Source organism: Pseudonaja textilis, chromosome 2 (assembly GCF_049901715.1).
Source record: "Pseudonaja textilis isolate UNSWEBS1 chromosome 2, rPseTex1.2, whole genome shotgun sequence".
NCBI lineage: Eukaryota > Metazoa > Chordata > Lepidosauria > Squamata > Elapidae > Pseudonaja > Pseudonaja textilis.
Window position 1 is genome coordinate 106878682 of NC_141991.1, and position 18553 is coordinate 106897234.

Below are 18553 nucleotides of genomic sequence, written 5' to 3' on the forward strand. Positions count from 1 at the left end.
GCAATTCCTATAGATTCTCTATGGGGTTCAGGTCAGGCGAGTTTGCTGGCCAATCAAGGACAGTAATCCCATGGTCATTGAACCAGGTTTTGGTGTTTTTGGCTGTGTGGGCAGATGCCAAGTCCTGCTGGAAAATGAAGTCAGCATCCCCATAAAGCTCGTCTGTGGAAGGAAGCATGAAGTACTCCAAAATCTCCTGGTAGATGGCTGTGTTGACCCTGGACTTAATGAAGCACATTGGGCCAACACCAGCAGATGACATGGCTCCACAAATCAACACAGACTGTGGAAACTTCACACTGGCCTTCAAGCATCTTGCAGTGTGTGCCTCACCATTCTTCCTCCAGACTCTGGGTCCTTGGTTTTCAAATGAGATACAAAAGTTGCTCTCATCAGAAAAGAGGACTTTGGACCACTGAGCAACAGACCACTTCTGTTTTTCTTTAGCCCAGGTAAGACGCTTCTGACATTGTTTGTTGTTCAGGAGCGGCTTGACAAGAGGAATACGACATTTGAAGCCCATTCCAGGATCTGTCTGTGTGTGGTGGCTGTTGATGCACTGACTCCAGCCTCAGTCCACTCCTTGTGAAAGTCCCCAACACTTTTGAATGGCCTTTTCCTGACATTCCTCTCCAGGCTACAGTCTTCCCTGCTGCTTGTGCACCTTTTTCTTCCACACTTTTCCCTTCTATATAACTTTCTATTAATGTGCTTTGATACAGCACTTTGGGAACATCCAACTTCTTTTGCAATTACCTTTTGAGGCTTTCCCTCCTTATGGAGGGTGTCAGTGATGGTTTTCTGCACAACTGTCAGGTCAGCAGTCTTTCCCATGATTGTGATTCCTACTGAACCAGACTGAGAGACCATTTAAAGGCTCAGGAACCCTTTGCAGGTGTTATGGCTTAATTAGCTGATTAGAGTGGGACACTTTGAGCCAAGAATATTGAACCTTTTCACAATATTCTAATTTTCTGAGATTGTGGATTGGGGGTTTTCATGAGCTGTAAGCCATAATCATTTCAATTATGACGCATCATGGCTTGAACTATCTTGCTTTGCATGTAATGAGTCTATCACATATATTAGTTTCACCTTTTAAGTTGCATTACTGAAATAAATGAACTTTTGCACGATATTCTAATTTTTTGAGTTTCACCTGTATTTTGCATCAATTTATGTAATTTATGATATCTATAATAACATTGTACAAGTGATTAAATTAATACAAAGCTTTTAGTTTACCCAAACTATTGGAACTTTTTTGAATACAATAGATTTTATTATTGTTTTTTGTGGTGGGGTCTAAATGTTGCCTGTAGTATCCATGGTTCCCCAAATTGGGGGTTTCTTTTAGATCAGGGGTGTCAAACTTGCGGCCCATGGGCCAGATGCGTCATGTACTTTCCCCTTCCCCGCCCCATTTAACAAAGGAGGAAAAGTTCCGATACGTCACATGACACTGATGTGACGCTGCAAGTTTGACACCCCTGTTTTAGATCATTAGTTCATGGTGTATTGTCTGGAGAACAGCTCTGTAAGATGCAAGTTGTCCATTTCCAACTTCTGATATTTAATGTTACAGTTTTCTTTCTCATCAGCATACATTGTATAAATTAATACTAGTATATTAAAAGATACTTGAAAGTTTGCACTAGTACTTAGACATTATTTAAAATCAGGCTGAAGATTATCTCAAAATTGCCAGGAAGCTGTGTAGTGTAATAAAGATAGTTCTATTTATCTCCCACTAAACAATTGTTAACCTTTGGGTTGGTGGTTGGAGATAAGTATTGTTCTGCCAGAGTAAATAGATTTTTAGTGAAGTGAAAGAGAGTATATAGAAGTATAAGAAGAGAGGCAAAAGTGACCAAAACAGAGACCAAAAATTAGCAGGGGTGGGGGGAATTGCTTGCGTGCAGCAGTGATCAAGTTTGGAAGGGGAAGCAACAATTCACATTCTTGTATCAGAGTATGTGGAAGCAGAATTTAAAATTATGTCATAATACAGATTTTCTGAGAATGCAAATTTGTGGGGAAGATAGCTGCTTAAAAAAAGCCTTTTAATGCAATCACAGGTGCTTTATTTGATGATGAATCTTTATACAGGCACAATACTGGGAAGCATATACAGTAGAAGTTACTGGGTATAAATAGATGGCATTTGTAGGCTATGTCCTCATAGCTATTTTCTAGTATGACAAGTTATTAATAATGTAAGTACTTGCCTTTTACCATTTTTTGCATTTTGGAAATATTTTTCCATTTATATTTTAATATCGATGAAGAGATAGCATTGTTCCAGAGACTACCCAGGAACAGAGAGGCATTATGATGTACCTTGTCAAGGAAGTATACAAATGTTAATATGCAAAAGTCCCTATTTCATTATCACTGCCCGATATTGCTGATATGTGACTGCATTCTTTTGTGCAGCACAGCTGATGCAGATGTAGGAATGCCTATCCCTTTGTTAATCAGAATAACACGTTATTCTGCAGTATAGTGATTATATGGTATTATAATGCAATATTAATGGTGATATTCAGGCTAGTGATGAAAGAACAATTTCAGCAGGTTAGGTCTTCTTAAGTAGGGGAATGGAAGATATTTGAAGAACCTATTGGGGAGAAAACCTGAGTTGCTTTGAGAAATGACAAATTAAAATAGAATAATGTATATTCTTGTATATGACCCCACCGAAAAGATGTACTGTATGATTGCAAACGTCTTTATATATTGATTGCTTTTATACCCAGTGATACAATTTTGAAGGGGTGTGTGTGTGTATGTTTGTGTAGATAGATAGATAGATAGATAGATAGATAGATAGATAGATAGATAGATAGATAGATAGATACTGTGTTTCTCAGAAAATAAGGCTGGGCCTTATTTATTTTTTTGACCCCCGAAAAAACAGCTAGGCCATCTTTTTGAGGGATGACTTAATTTCCGCTCCAAACGCACACCCTCATCTAGAGCACCCCACGCACAGACTCACCTTGCCACCGGGTTGCTTCTATCGGCCGTTGGGAGCGGCCTGGTGGTGGGTGAGGCAAGTCTGCTCGCGGGGTGCTCTAGCTGAGGCTTCCCGCAGGGCACTCCTAATGGCTTGTTTCACCCCCACCCTTCCCCCCATTTCTTTTCACCTCGTGTTGTTCAAGCCATGTGAGAAATGGCGGGGAACACATGCTTTAAATAGGCCCAAATTTGGGGGGCAGAGCTTAATTTTATTGCATGTGTATAAAACAGTGCTGGGCCTTTCTATTGAGGGGGCGTATTGTTGGAGAAACACAGTAGATAGAGAGAGAGAGAGAGAAGGGAGGGAGGGAGGGAGGAAGGAAGGAAAGAGAAAGAAAGAAAAGAAAGAGAAGAGAGAGAGAGAGAGAAAAAGAAAGAGAAAAAGAAAGAGAAAGAAAGAAAGAAAGAAAGAAAGAAAGAAAGAAAGAAAGAAAGAAAGAAAGAAAGAAAGAATACACACACACACACACACACACAATATAGTACTGGCTGTTCATGTAGTAAAATATGCTTAGAATTAATACTATTTTCTGTCTCTTTTTCTCAACTCTAGTTGAAGCTCGAAGACAGATCAGTGGTGCCTCGAGATGTCGTCAGGCATATGGGCTCACGTGTAAGTGTTGCCATGTGTAAGACAAAGAGACAAAGCAATATCTTGTGTGTTGCTACTATTAAATTTAACTGCAATAGACATATTTTACAAGGCCCAGATCACTTATCTAGATAGATGTAATGATGTATTACTTTTAATACTCGTGCAAATAATGCTCAAAGATAATATTATTACAGGTACAAGTAACAAGTCATTTTTATGTTATTAGCCATTTTTCAGGAATCAGTAAACATTTTTTTCTTAGTGGCAAAGTAGCATGAAATCAAGCAATCAAGAAAGTGCAAATCAACCCCTGGGCTGTGCACCAGCAAGAACCAGGCCACACAAGTGAGCAAAGCTCCATCCATGCATGCACGGGATCCAGGCATCATGCAAAATCACATACCCCGCAGTCCACAGAAAAACCACCTACTACAGAACCGGTCCTAGGCACCCAAAAATCATCAGCTGCTTTCAGTGATCATTTGATTTGAAAATTAAGAAATTTTCTCATTGAACAATTAGAAAAGGAATATAGTGGAATATATATTTTAAGAAATATTGAGTCCTTAATCACTATTCTTGTACACCTGCATTGCAAGGAGTAACCTCATACTATACATTACAATTGTAATCAGTATGCAATCTCTAGACCTTAGCATTTCTATTTGACGTACTACTGTGCATGGATATCATGTTCAGAACCTTAAAAGTTACACTTGATGGTAAAGGGTTTTGTCTCCCCTTGGAAATCCCTTTGCTACATACCAGTTAATGTTTGTTTTTTGGAGAGAGAAACCTACGCGGGTAATATCCATAAGAGGAGAAGCCCACAAACAAAACAAACTATAGTACAGGTAGTCCTCGAGTTACGAGTATAATGGAGCCTGCCCATTCCATTTGAAACCTGAGAATTTGTGGGAGTGAATCTCATACCTTGAACAGGATCACTCCTTCCTTTCACCTACGCATTCGCTAATCGAATGTGAGGCTCGTTATGTGCACATGAGGTATTTCAGGGTGAGGAAGGCCATGGGGGGCCTAGTGATGGAACAGGCCACCTTCCTCAGACCACCCACGGCCTCCCCAACCCACTGAAATAGCTCATGCTCTCTACAATTGCTTTCCCCTTCCCCAACCTGCCGCACTGGGTCACTTGCCAAGCAAAGATCTAGCAAGCAGTCTCCTCTCCAGCCTCTCAGCCATGTGCCTACACAGGCCTTCCCTCAGAAGCTCCATTTCAGCCTGCAAGGCCTCTGGAGGCCCAAATGGAGCTTCCGGGGGGAGGGGGCACTTTGAACATTTACTAAGGGAACACTCATAACCTGGAGATTACCTGTATAATATCATCTTGTATTTCTTACCATCGGATACTAAGAGGAGGTATACTGCTGTTCTCATCTACGCTGCGACGATAGTCCAAGATGGGTATGACTCCTCTCTGTGATGTCATCAAGCTGAGTCTGCCACTATATAAAAAGCCAACTGCTAGCTGGCTCCCCAGCTTTTTGACTCAGCTTTGGTGTCTAACAGCTGTTACATCTGGAAGCACTGTAAGAGTTAAAAGCTAGTGAGAAAGCAATTTATTCTAAAAAGCGGCTTCTGCACAGCTCAAAGGAATCCGGTGGAGCTGTGCTTCGAGGAGAGCAGGGATTCACTCTCTTGCAGCGCTATATATTAGGCAATGTCTGGTCACCATGACTAGAGCCATTAACAGCCTTATCTTCCCTGAAATAATTCACTTATTTTATATTGACAGATCTCTTCAGTATAAGTATGTCCTTTAATAAATCTTGAAGTTTGGGAATAATTCTGCAAGTCAGCTATTGACTTCATTTTTAACTAGATGCCACTCATTAATAAATAAATCATTCTAGCAATTGCCAGCTTATAAAAAGATAATGATGTGTCTAGATTTGTATCTACTTTCTCAGTGAGCAAGTAATATATATATAGGTGCAAGACATATCAAATATAATATTTCATCCTCTTGGTTATTGATTATTTTAATTAATGTTTTAAATCTGAAGAAATAAAGGGAGAAAAAAAGGACACCCACAATTTAGGATACATGACAGTACTATTTACTGATATTTGTTTTATGAAAAGGTTTTTGGCACTTTTCTAAATGTTCAAGGAATACAAGATTATAATCATTGACACTTGAATGCATTAAATAGTGTTTAAGAAATACTGGTTTTCTGTGGAATTCTTTTGACAGTAATCTGAATTGACTTGTATATAAAGGCTATCATCTTTGTTCTGACATCTTGGATAGGGGATAGATGCTACCTAATCTGAGAAATAGTTTATCTGATATAGGAGTTCTACACTTCAGATAACAGTGTTGGATATAGAAACAAGAATCTGGATGCAGTAGGGTTTTTTTTGCCCAGTAAATAGGTGGGGGTGGGGATTAAAGCTCTTTATTCAACTTGTTGGGTTGTATTTCATGGATGTTGATTCTCGTTCTATGTAAGCAGTGGGTGAAACTTGAAAGATTCTTGGATTCTGCAAATATTGAAACCATGTTGAAGTTTAAAGAAATATTTGTTTTTCTTTCCAGGATAGCCAGTGTGGGACAGTTGTTGATGTCAATATCGAGTGTGCAGTAAAACTGGTAGGAACCAACTGTATCCTGTATCCTGTTAACAGTAAAGATCTTCAGAATATCTGGGTGAGAATGTTTAGACTATTTAGCCTAAGAACTCTTCTCGCTGAACAAATATAACCTTAAATCAAGAAAAATTAAGCAATATCAATTAATACAGCTCACATTTGATCTAGAGCAGATGTGTCAAACTCAATTTCATTGAGGGCCACCTCAGGGTTGTGTTTGATCTCGGGAGTGGGATGGTGCATGGCAAGGGGGTGTGGCCAGCTCAGTGTCACTTGAGGCTCCATTTTTAATTGTGACAGCCTCTTGCAGCCCTCTGTTGGTGAAAACAAAGCATGCAGCCTCCCCGAGCGTTAGTTTTTGCTGGTCGTGGCCTGCAGGAGGCCGTTGCAGCCCAAAACGGAGCCCGGATGGGCCTTATGCATCCTCCCTGAACTCTGTTTTTGCTGGCAGAGACACCGCGGGCTGGTCCTTTGCTGTTTCTAGGGCAGCCCCGTGGGCCAGATCTAAGCACCCCGTGGGCTGGATCTGGCCCCCAGGCCTTGAGTTTGACACCCCTGATCTAGAGAGAGTAGTGCCTTTAAATCTTACATATTTGGGATTCCACCTGAACCTGCCTCTAATAGAGTCTTCTAAGACCTATTAATAGATGATTTGTTACTTGTGACCATATTCAAAGAATTTCTAAAACTGTTGATGTAATAAAGAATAATTTTTTTCTAGGGCTTTGACAGGAAATTATTATTTGGGGAGATAAAGTAACTTACATGTAAAACTTAAATTGAGCACCCTGTAGAGATACAATTACTGTAAATGTTTCCTGCATTCCGCGTACTTTGAAGCCTTGGAGAGAACAGGAAATGCATTCTTGTCAAGTACACAGAGTTATATCAAATAGTTTGTCTCCTCTGTACTAGAATTATATTGACTTAACACTGTAAACATTTTTATATAAAAAATCTTCCCATATGAAGTTTTTAGAAATCATTTTGGGGAGTAAAAACTGACTAGCAAATGAACACTGAGCCATATTAGGCATCATTTAAAATACAATATTTTAAAAGATGTCATAATTCATTTTTTTCACTTATTCCAGATTTTTTTTCTGTGCTTTTGCATGTCTAGTTTTGATCTCCAGTTTGAAAGCTCTTGTTGTAAGATCTTCTTATAACATAAACCAAGTCCTTTTATTATTTCAGAATAAAAACAAATTTTGGATTTAATCCCCACTAGACAATTATATTTCTTTCCTCTACTGCCTTACGATTAAATTGTTTCAACATATTAGTAGCATCTAAGATGCTGGCGTAGGAATCAGGAGACCATCAGTTCTAGACTTTCCTTAGGCATAAATGCTGACTAAAGCAACCATTCTCTTTTTATCCAACCTACGTCTCAGGATTGTTGTCTTGAGTTAAATAGGCAGGACATTATGGATGCTGCTTGAATGATATAAACTAAAAGCAAGATATAAAAATGATGAAAACAAAAACAAACTCTGTAATAATGTCAATAACCTAACATTATTGTGTGGAATATAAGCCTTTGAAACAAATGGTATAATACTTGTATTATTTTTAAAATTTGCAAGTGGTTTCTATCCAATTAAGCAAGGGCTTAGTCAGAAGTTAGAGAGAGCCTTTACATAGTGATTAGCCAAACTGATTACTTGATCAAGGGAACCTCATGTCAACAATATGATTCAGAAGTACAGTACAGTTAATACACAGGGTCAGTAACATCTTTAGCAAGAAAAGAAATGCATTTCCTATATTATAAATAGGAAATATAAATATTTTATAAATATAACAATTTGCAGTTTTCTGTTTGTTCTAGTTATTTCTGTACATTGTCTTTTTAAACTAACCTTTTAAAATTATTTTTTACCTAAAGCTTTTATTGTGCTCTAAAATCATCCTCAAAAAGATGAGAAGTGTCACAGTTTCATCAATTATAGTTTGTTTGTTTGTTAATTTATATCGCTTCTTTCATACAAGAGTTTAAGGTGATGTAACTAGTTCTCCCTTCTATTTATTCTCATAACAAAAACTGTAAAATAAATTGGACTGAGAGAAAGTAAGTGACTGAAAATCGCACAAGCCTCCATTGTTGAGGGAGTAGAACCTGTGGCTTGCTAGTGCCAGATCTTCACTTTATTCACCACAGCACACTGGCTGTCACACAGATCTTACAAGGTTGAGGAAGCTGCCTCTCAGTTTATTGTCATACAAAACATTCTGTCCTTTCTTGGACCACTTTATTTATAAGATTTATCCAGAATGTTTCCAGCTATTTCTTTGTTCAGATGTTTAATATCTTTTTTATTTTGTATAAGTAACTCAAAGCAGCAAACATACATAATACTCCTTCTTCCTTCTATATTCCACACAACAACAATCCTGTGAGGTAGGTTGGGATGAGAAAGTGACTGGTCCAAGGTCACCCAACCAGCTTTTATGCCTGAGACAGAACTAGAAGTGGCAGTCTCCTGATTTCAAATTTCTGTTTTGTTTTTGTTTCTATTATAATTTCTGTTTTGTTTTTATTTGTTCAGCTCCACTATGGTGTTGGTCATAAAATACAAACACTTATCACATTTCTCTGTATCTGGATTTTATAAAGAAGGGAAAATCCCTTTAATCATCTGAAAGATGTTCAATTGATCATGGTCATTTGCTCTTGCAGTAGTTCCTACTTTTATTTAGTTTACCCTATTACAATTGTATGAACTTACTGGTAATTGAATTAAAATAATTTCTAGCTCTGATAGAATAAACTGTGAAATCAGGCATTCTAACTCTCTCTTTCCCCCTCAGCCCTTTATGTACGGTGACTGCATAGCCTATGACTGGTGGCTTGGAAAGGTGTATGATTTAAAGAACCAAATCATTCTGAAGCTCTCCAATGGTGCAAGGTATTTCTGTTGCTTTGCTATGGCGCATGTCATTAGCTGTTTTCGTATTAAAGACTCATAACACTGATTTGTCAGTTGTACTCTTGTTCCTCAGATACCAACTATGTTGATAAACCATGCTTATAGAATCTTTTAATAAGTTTGGGATTGTTCAGAGTTATTACTTGTATAACTTGAGTGAAAACTGGCAATTTTGGGGTGATTTCTTGGTTCTTGCATTTCTAACATTATTATTTTTGATGTTAACTCTTCTATCTCTCTTACCTGCAAAAGCTTCATTAGCTGGCTTATGTAGCCAACTAATGTCAGTTTCAACAAGCTTTTATGTTGTAATGGGAAACTGTGGAGCATCTGAATTGTACAATAAGCATTTAAGAGCTGTTGAAGCCACTTGCTAAGTAGGAAACTAAAATTTCAACAACAAACTGTTTTGATATTTGCTTAACTGAATCATGCTCTTCAGATATTTTTGACTATAACCCTCATCAGTCCAGTTAATATGGCTACTTATCAGATACAGAGCTTTCTATAGAGCTTTCCAACTTTGCGAACAGGCGGTGGTGGTGGGATAGTTCCCTGTGAGTGTCAGGTAAGTGTGTGCATGCAGTTCCATTTGCGCAAGTGGCACACACAGCTACATGCTTGCTTGCTGCTCAGGCAACTTGGGATGCATGCATGCATTCACCTGGCCACTTCCGCGGCCCGGTTCCAAATGGCTCAAGGCCCAGTAGTAAGCCGCAGCCTGAGAGTTGGGGGCCCCCACCTTAGGAGACACTCTTTTTAAGAAAGCTGCAGAATTGGACACTAAGTCTGGGAGTACTGTAATTGTTTTATATAATCGATAGTTTGTAATTTTTATTTCTGAACCACATGTTATGCAAATGAGTTGATCTCAGTATTTATGAATAGTACTTCACTATCTGATTATTTAAGATCATATACCCTGATGATTTCATTGTGTTGAGCAAATAAGGCAACTCTCTTTTTGAATTCAGCATCTTGAGTACTTTTTTCTGACCCCCTAGTCTCCTAAAATCTTAGTGTATAAGACTATAGAACTATATTTCTCGTAATTTGTGGATGATATATGAATATATCTGTCTGTTCCAAATTACTCAATCATAACAATATCAGCATTATTAAAAACCTTAATATTGTTCTTAGCATTAGGGCTTCGTACAGTAAGGCTTTATGTCGGAAAACCTCAGCCTTTGGGGGCCATTGGACACATTGGAATTTTGGGACCGTGTTATAGAAGCCCTCTCACAAAATTGTTCTGTGTGGCTGAGGTGACTAATTACAGAACATTTTACCAGAAGGCAAAAAGAACAGAGTCTGTTTGCGAGGAGTGCTCCACGTTATCCAAGGGACCATATACGTATGCTTGATGTTACTGATTTATTTGGTGCATGCTAGCTAATTAAAATAAAGTTAAAAAGTAAAATCCAAAAGGCAGAAAGCTTGGTGAACATTAAAAGGCATTGCCCTCAGGTGCCATGTTAGAGACCCATGCAATTTGGTTAAATCCATGTTTTTCCTCCCATGAGCATATGATCTACTTAGTAACAAAAATTAGTATAGATAAATCTGCTTGGGGGTGGGGGGCACTCAATAATCCCTCCCCCAGCTCCCCAAAAAATTGTTTGCATGCAAAAATGTCCAGGTTCAATTCCTGACATCTCCAGATAGGACTGATTAAGAAAGATTGTGCCTGAAACTTTGGGGAGGTCTCAACAGTCAAAGTTGAACATACAAGTTCAATGGACCAATAATTTTATTCAGTATTTAAAGGCAAATGGATAAATAGGTACCACTTCTGTGGAAAGATAGGAAAGTAAGAGTGTTCTGTGCGCTTTGGCATATAACCATGCTGGCCACATGACCACAGAAGCATCTTCGTACAACGCTGACTCCCTTGGCTAAGAAACAAAGATGAGCACTGCCCCCTAGAGTTGGACACCAGTGGATAAGAGAAATCTTTTACCTTTATCTTTTTATTCATTAATTAACATCATTAAATTCCAGCATAAGAGCATATGAATTCAAATATGCTATTAGGAAGATTATGCTAACTCTTTTGCAATCTTTTTCCTAATGGTTTATGTATTTCTTTAGATGTTCTATGAGCACAGAAGATGCAGCAAAACTCTATGACGTCTGCCCACATGTCAGTGATTCAGTATGTTTTTAATCATTTTAATAAGTCTTAATTTGTAGAGTTGCATTTCAGCATATTCCTGAGGATTCAGTAGAGCAGAGCATACAGATAGTCCTTGACTTACAACCACAATTGAGCCCAAAATTTTGATTGCTAAGCAAGGCAGTTGTTAAGTGATTTTTGCCTCATTTTACGTCTTTTTTTGCCATTCGTTCATTAAGTGAATCTTGATTTTTTTTTTCCCATTGACTTTCCTTATTGGAAGCTGGTTGGGGCAGTTGGGTGGTGATCGCATAACCCCAGGACAGTGCAACTGTCATAAATATCTCCCATTTCCCTGAATTTGATCACGTAGCTGTGGGGATGCTGCAACAATCATAAGTGTGAAAAACGGTCATAAGTTACTTTTTTCAGTATCTTTGTAACTTCAAATAGTTGTAAGTTGAAGACTACCTTATAGTTGAAAGTTTATTCAGTGCTAAGAATTTGGAAAAGGAAAGGGGGAGAGAGTTATGTTATTATGTAATGTGATAAAATAGTTAAGCATGTTTTTCTATCTGGGAATAGCAGCTTAGGACTGTTAGGCAGTTATTTGAAGCCAAAAATCATTCAGATGGGTATAATCCTATTGTCCATACACTTCAAAACCACTATCAGTTTTGATCCTATTAAGATGTTTTTAATTTAGTATATAATATATTTTCTCTTCTCTATAAGTAAATGGTTGACAATTACTTTTGCTAGGAAAAATAAAGTGCTTCATGCAGCAAAACCTGGCTCTTTTCAACAATATCCCCACTGTTGTATGTAGAAATAGATAAGCTATTGCTCTCAGGTCTTGTTTGTATGGGCTAATAGTCTTGTCTTTGTCTTCCTGAATGTTTGACTATCTGTGCCTAAAGTTGTTGCCAGCTTTATAAGTAAAGGAAGTTCACTTACAGAATCCAGTTTATTCCTAAAAGCTCAAGAAGTTATTTAGTACAGGTTAATAGAAGACTTTCATGGTGGTGAATGGAAATGACTTGTTTGTTTCTTTGTAGCCCTGAATTCCTTGTACTTTAGCCCATCATAATTATGTATGAGATTTTTGTACTTATTTAGAATGACTAGAGCAGAAAAGAGAATTTATTGGGTGCAGGAAGATGACCCATGAGTTCTTAAGCAGTTCCGTAATGATAAAATTAAGATAAAATGTGGGAAATTAGTTCAACTAAGGTAGACGGTGACTTAACCATATCTGATTTGTTTCATTTGCTTCATTTTTCAGGGCCTGTTTTTTGATGATTCATACGGCTTTTATCCTGGACAAGTTCTCATTGGTCCTTCAAAAGTCTTCTCAAATGTGCAGTGGCTTTCAGGAGTGAAACCTGTACTCAGTACGAAGAGCAAATTCAGAGTTGTGGTAGAAGAGGTATGTTTCAGCGAGATAACCCTATTATGAAATATCATTTGGATTTTCTCCAAAACTAAGCTTGGTGTGTAGTCTTGAAATGTCTGTAAACTAAGAGAGGGAGGAGCCTGCTGTTTTTGAAACAATTCCATTTCAGTATTTTCTTTCCTTGTTCAATTCATAGACTTAAATTTCTAATAGAAGAAGTCTATAATGTAGAAATTATGTCCATTTGGATATTAGATTGTTAGTATTTAATCAGAAAAACCCTCAGGAGAGAATGCCTCTTGACAAGTAAATGCAAAGGAATATAGAGAAAACCTTGAAGAAAATATGCAGGAACAAAGAAGAAAAAATAAGAAATAATTCAGCCTTGGGAAAAGTATAGTCCTATAATGCAATTTTTGTGCTGTGTGTTTTCTGTTTTGGCCTACGTTGAAGAGCTAGCAGAATTTTTTTAAAAAATTGTTAATATGTTGTGCATCTCTTTTAGTTGCTTAATTAACATTATAGGATTGTATTCTAAAGATTATTAGGATTATTAGGATTTTTTTAGGATTATACCATGGAAAAAGATCAATCAAAAGGAAATTCAGAAATTTAGATAAAGTGGTGGCTCAGAAAAGAATTTTTATCAGAAATTGTATGTTAATTTGGTAAAGAGTTACAGAGTACGAGGACATCTTAATGAAACATGTCTCTCACAATCCAACCTTTTCTTCTTTAGGTACAAGTAGTAGAACTGAAAGTTACTTGGATCACTAAGAGCTTCTGTCCCGGAGGAACTGATAGTATAAGCCCACCCCCATCTTTAATCACCCAAGAGAATTTATCTAGGTAAGAAATGGGTCATACCAGTTTCCGAAAAGGCTGCTTGTTTCACGTCTTTGAATTGATAGAAATAGAATAACCACTTACTTTCATAAAATGCATTGTTTTATGGTTTCCCCTTCTTGGATCTTACTGCTCGATAGTCCTGGACTTACAACCACAATGGAGTCCAAAGTTTCTGTTGTTAAGTGAGACATTTGTTAACTGAACTTTGCCCAATTTTAAGACCTTTTTTATTACAGTTGTTAAGTGAAGTTAATAACCTGGTTGCTAACTTCGCCATTGACTCTGCTTGTCTAAAGGTCACATGACTTTGGGACACAACAACGGTCATATGTTTGAACTAGTTGCCAAGCATCTGAATTTGGATCACATGATTATGGGGATGCTGCAAAGTTCGTAACTGTGAAAAATGGTCATAAATCACTTCTTTCAGTGCCATTGTAACTTTGATCATGAAATGAACTGTTATAAGGGAAGGACTAGCTATACTCCTCCTTGCAAAGGGACTGCAGTATTATAGACAACTCATCAGTTTAAGCACCATGAACTGACATCAAGCTCATAGCCACAGGGGACTCTGTAAGGGTTTGCTAAAACCTCACTGTTTAAATTACAATTACTTACAATTACCTTTGAATTACAATTACTTCAGAGATAAATGAGATCTTCAGAACGTAAGTTTTATTTTTAAAACAATTCAAAGGGAGAGGAAAAACATCAAGCTTGCTGTAGTATCCACTATAATCAAAATCAGAAATCGCTTCCTTAAATATCTTTTTTCTTTTCCTTTTTTCTTTTGTCTTAATTTTCTGTTCCTTCTATTTTCTTTTTATATATTTTCCTCTTTTTTCGTTCTTTAATTCTATTTTGTATTATTTATGTTATCATTATTTATTTTGTACTAGCTTTTTATTACTTTTTTAAAAATCTTTGAATAAAAAATATTTTTAAAAACACAAACTTAACCTTCCTCTGCTTTGTGCTAAAAACATACTGTTGATTTGGTTTGTGGGGAGGGAAACTATCTACTGTAGTTTTGTGAATCATGATTTCTTTCCTGATATGTTTTCCGTCATCTAAACCAAAGCAAATATATCATGTGATGGATTAATATGTATGAAAATGGTATTAAGACATGCATAAATATGAGTTTCTGGGCATCCCGATTTTGGGTTAATTCTTAATTCTCTTTCTTACAATCAAAGCTTATATCAGGAATGGCCATTGTGTGACATTATAGTACTCCTGATCTCAGACCTAGCCTTCTTTTTGCCTGTCTCATCCTGAGTTGATTTTAAAATAGGCAGCTATATAAGTTTTTAAATAAATAAATAAATACATTTCCAGAAAGTGTTTATTTGGAGGGCCCAGTATTGTGCACTTTGCTCAATATAGAAGTTATTGTATTTTTGGGACTATAAGATGCACTCCCCAACAGAAAAAAGTGGGTGGAAATGTCTGTGCATCTTACAGAGCGAATAGGGGCCAGTTTTTGGCTTCCTGAATCCTCCATGCGTCCCATTTTTTTCCCCTCCCTGGCATCCAGAAGCCCTCTGCAGGCCAAAATCAGGCTGTTTTGGGCCTCCAGAGGCCTCTGTGGGGTCCCTTTTTGCCCTTTTGCCCTTCCTGGTATTGGGGAGGTGGAAAACAAGATGCGCAGAGGGTTTGGGAGGCCAAAAATGGACAAAGTGCTTCTGGACACTGGGGAGGGCAAAAACGGGATGCCCGGAGGCGAAAAACTATTTTTTTCTTGTTTTCCTCCTCTAAACCTAGGTGCGTCTTATGGTCTGGTGTGTCTTATAGTCCAAAAAATACAGTACATTAGCAGTTTTGTACAGAGGTGCTGTGAACTAACTGAGCTTTGAAGGAATAAAGTTTTCCAGCCATGTACTTGTATGATTATGTGTGTGGCTATGTGTGTTCACCCATATACTCCATGACATCTTTCTGGACAAGCCATAGGAATATGTTTTCTATTAGTAAATATTTTTATTACCGAGTTTGCTATAAATTTTTTGTAAAATTAGGAAGTAGTTATCTCTGTAAATCCTGTGATTTCCCAAATAGTGTATCACTGTGCATATACTTGAAACAGTTTTAGACATTTCAGCTAACGCTGACGAATCAGGAAGAAGATACCATCCAACAGTAAGGTGATACTACTTCTGTTTTGCTTTTAATAGAGTAAAACGTCTGGGTTGTTTTGACCATGCTGAGCGGCAGCTTGGAGAAAGGTGTCTGTATGTATTTCCGGAGAAAGTGGAGCCAGCAAAAATCACGTGTGAATGTCCAGAGAGAAACTGTGTTCTGGGAGAAGGGTCAGCTTCTAAGAAGGTATGTGCTCTGATAAAAGTTAGCTGAGAATATTGAACTATTTCTGAGAAGGTTGCTTTGTTTATTATTTCTAACTGTTCTTGTTAGGCTCTGTATATCTCCACTATGGCCAATTTCTGCTATGGTTAAGAAGATGGAGTGATTGTCAGGGACTGCTTTCATTTTTTAAATTTTATCTTCCAGGACATGATATTTTAAGAAACATACAAGCATAATATTAATTGATTGCTTAATCATATTCAGATATCACTTAGTCTTGTAGGTTATGCAGACATGGTTAACATAAACCTTAATTATTAGTAATATTATATTTCCAATTTATTCTTCAGCAAAGGAATAGGAAAAAAATGAATGTTAAGTGATTCCAGAATTGTGAACTGAATTCCTCTATCATTGGAGGGAAAATCATATGATAGTTGATCATTCAAGAGAAAATGCATAATGTTCTGTTGTTTGAATTGATTGATAAATGGTGGAATTTGTTTTCATATGGCAGCTTTTTAAATAGTTGAGACCCTGAGTATTGACGTGTATCATATTTTCCACATGAAAAATGCTTGTTTACGCATATAGTAGTAACACAGGTCTTGTTTTCATAAATTTCAAAATCTTTGTGTATTATTTCAGATAAAATCTGGATTAAAATCCAAATTTGAAATGCAGATTCATTCAGAATTTATATTGTAAAGTGCTGTTTAAATATTTCATAAATAACAAGCAATCTATTCTGCATGTTTATCATTTTTAAAAAATTAGAATCTACATTTAGAGTAAAACAGTATCTTGCTGTTTTACAATCATAGTAACATGGGATAAATGTATGCCCTTGATATGTCATAGCCAATATTTCCAATCACTACACCCATTTTTTAATTTTAGTATCTAAAAATACAGTCAAGATTTCAGTTGCACATTCTTTAATTTGGACCTGTTAAACCTCATTCACCAAAGAATAGATACCATTTTCCAAATATGGTGGTGAAACCAAGCTTTGTTTTTTTTCCTATGTTAAAATACTAAAATACAAAAATACATCACCAACAGAGTAAAATGACGGTGAAAAAAGAAAGCCTATAGATGTCATCGTGATGAAAATAATATTTAATATTTAAATTATTAAAAGTATATTTTACATTTCTTAGCTAAAGCTAAATCTTCCCATGCATGTTTAGAGATCTGAAAAGTGGAAGGTTTTGTCAGGTTTCAAAATATGGCTAGCCACCTATGCAAGGATTACACAGTCAGCATTTTGCCTGAATGGCTTCAAGTAATAGTATTTTTTTTCTTTCAAACTAGTATTTTCTTCTGAGGAAAAGCGTAACTGTAAAATCTATTTCTTTAATTTATTTTTGGGGTTACAATACAAATAAAAATGTGAATGAAATGTTTCCAAAACTGGAATAATTTTCTAAATTTATTCTACCTCTGTTAACAATCCTTTGAATTCAATAGTAATACCAAAATGATGGTGTTTAATATTGCAGATGGCCTGTCCTTGTTTCATATCCAATGTAAAGCCTGAAAAGGTACTGTAATATACACATTTCTTCTCTGTCTGAAAACATCTTAATGTTCAATAAATTTGTTCCTAAAATCCAATTACAGAAGTGTCTCAGTATAAATAAATGTTTTCTCCCTGTAAAAAGTTAATATTTTAAACTCTTCATTTTCTGAAATAAAAGTCAGTGGTAGATTTTGGAATTGATTCATAACATATTGTTGTGATTTTAATATATTGAGTAATTTTAATCTTCAGTATTTCTAAAGAATTTATCAGCGTATCTTTTTAAAATGACTAGCAGATTATGAAATATAACTGTTTTAATAATTTTCTGCATATTTAGCTACCACAGTATTTCCTTGCAATGTAAGCATTATTATGATAGAATATAAGTATAGGAGTGTGTGTATGTGTTTAAGCCATGAGCTAAGAACAAAGAAAAGGATATATAATTCTAGGCAGTTTGCCACCATTCACTGCATCTTGATAATTTTCAGTTCTTGCAAATCATCCTTTCTTCCACCATATAAATACTGTATATTGAGTGATATAATATTTTTTATTCCTTATAGCAATCTTCTATTTGAATATAACAAATATCAGTGTGATGTAAATGAAGATTTTTTATCTTACAGGACACTTAGGGAAAGAGGAGAACACATATTCATGTGGATATTCAGAATAGATTATTTCTGAGAAAGAATGTTAGGGAAGCCCATTGACATAGTTGTGTCAATAATTTTACAATTGGATTTTGTCATGCCTTCCCCTTCCCTATCATCCTGCCAGAAGATTGATTGTTGGAATTTTATTTGCTTTACATAGGCAGAATGGTGGTGGTGATATATGACATAATACTGTGATGAAACACTGCCTGTTTTCTCTCCTTTAGGGCTGAAATATTTAACATTAAGAACAAATAGAAAATATTCTCATTGTTTTGATTTTCCTGGAGAGGTGGTTTTTTCAGTTACCTGATGTGTCTGTCCCATATCTTATTATTGCAATATTTACTGATTAAGTAGGAATTGCTGATAAATCTAAAAGCCTTTCACTATATAACCACATGATGGGTTCCATGTCATCTCATCCTCACTAGAAAGATAACACTGTGAATCTGACTTTATATCAAAATTCACTAACAAAATTTCCACCATGGGGCAACATGAGTAACATCTGAAGGAGTATTGGA

The 18553-nt window shown here is 36.5% G+C and overlaps 2 protein-coding genes across 3 annotated transcripts in view; both read left to right on the forward strand.

Moving 5' to 3' along the window:
* Positions 1-18553, forward strand: part of PRPSAP1 (phosphoribosyl pyrophosphate synthetase associated protein 1) — a 174575-nt gene that overhangs the window by 46040 nt on the left and 109982 nt on the right. The window lies entirely within an intron of this gene.
* Positions 1-18553, forward strand: part of UBE2O (ubiquitin conjugating enzyme E2 O) — a 72652-nt gene that overhangs the window by 33204 nt on the left and 20895 nt on the right. The window contains exons 2-9 of one of the 2 annotated variants that reach the window (XM_026702047.2): positions 3575-3634; positions 6180-6290; positions 9047-9144; positions 11260-11323; positions 12570-12713; positions 13420-13529; positions 15710-15860; positions 17345-17386. In XM_026702047.2, the coding sequence (XP_026557832.1) occupies positions 3575-3634; positions 6180-6290; positions 9047-9144; positions 11260-11323; positions 12570-12713; positions 13420-13529; positions 15710-15860; positions 17345-17386 (780 nt within the window). The remainder of the gene's footprint in view (positions 1-3574; positions 3635-6179; positions 6291-9046; positions 9145-11259; positions 11324-12569; positions 12714-13419; positions 13530-15709; positions 15861-17344; positions 17387-18553) is intronic. The other variant, XM_026702048.2, reaches the window with a different exon arrangement.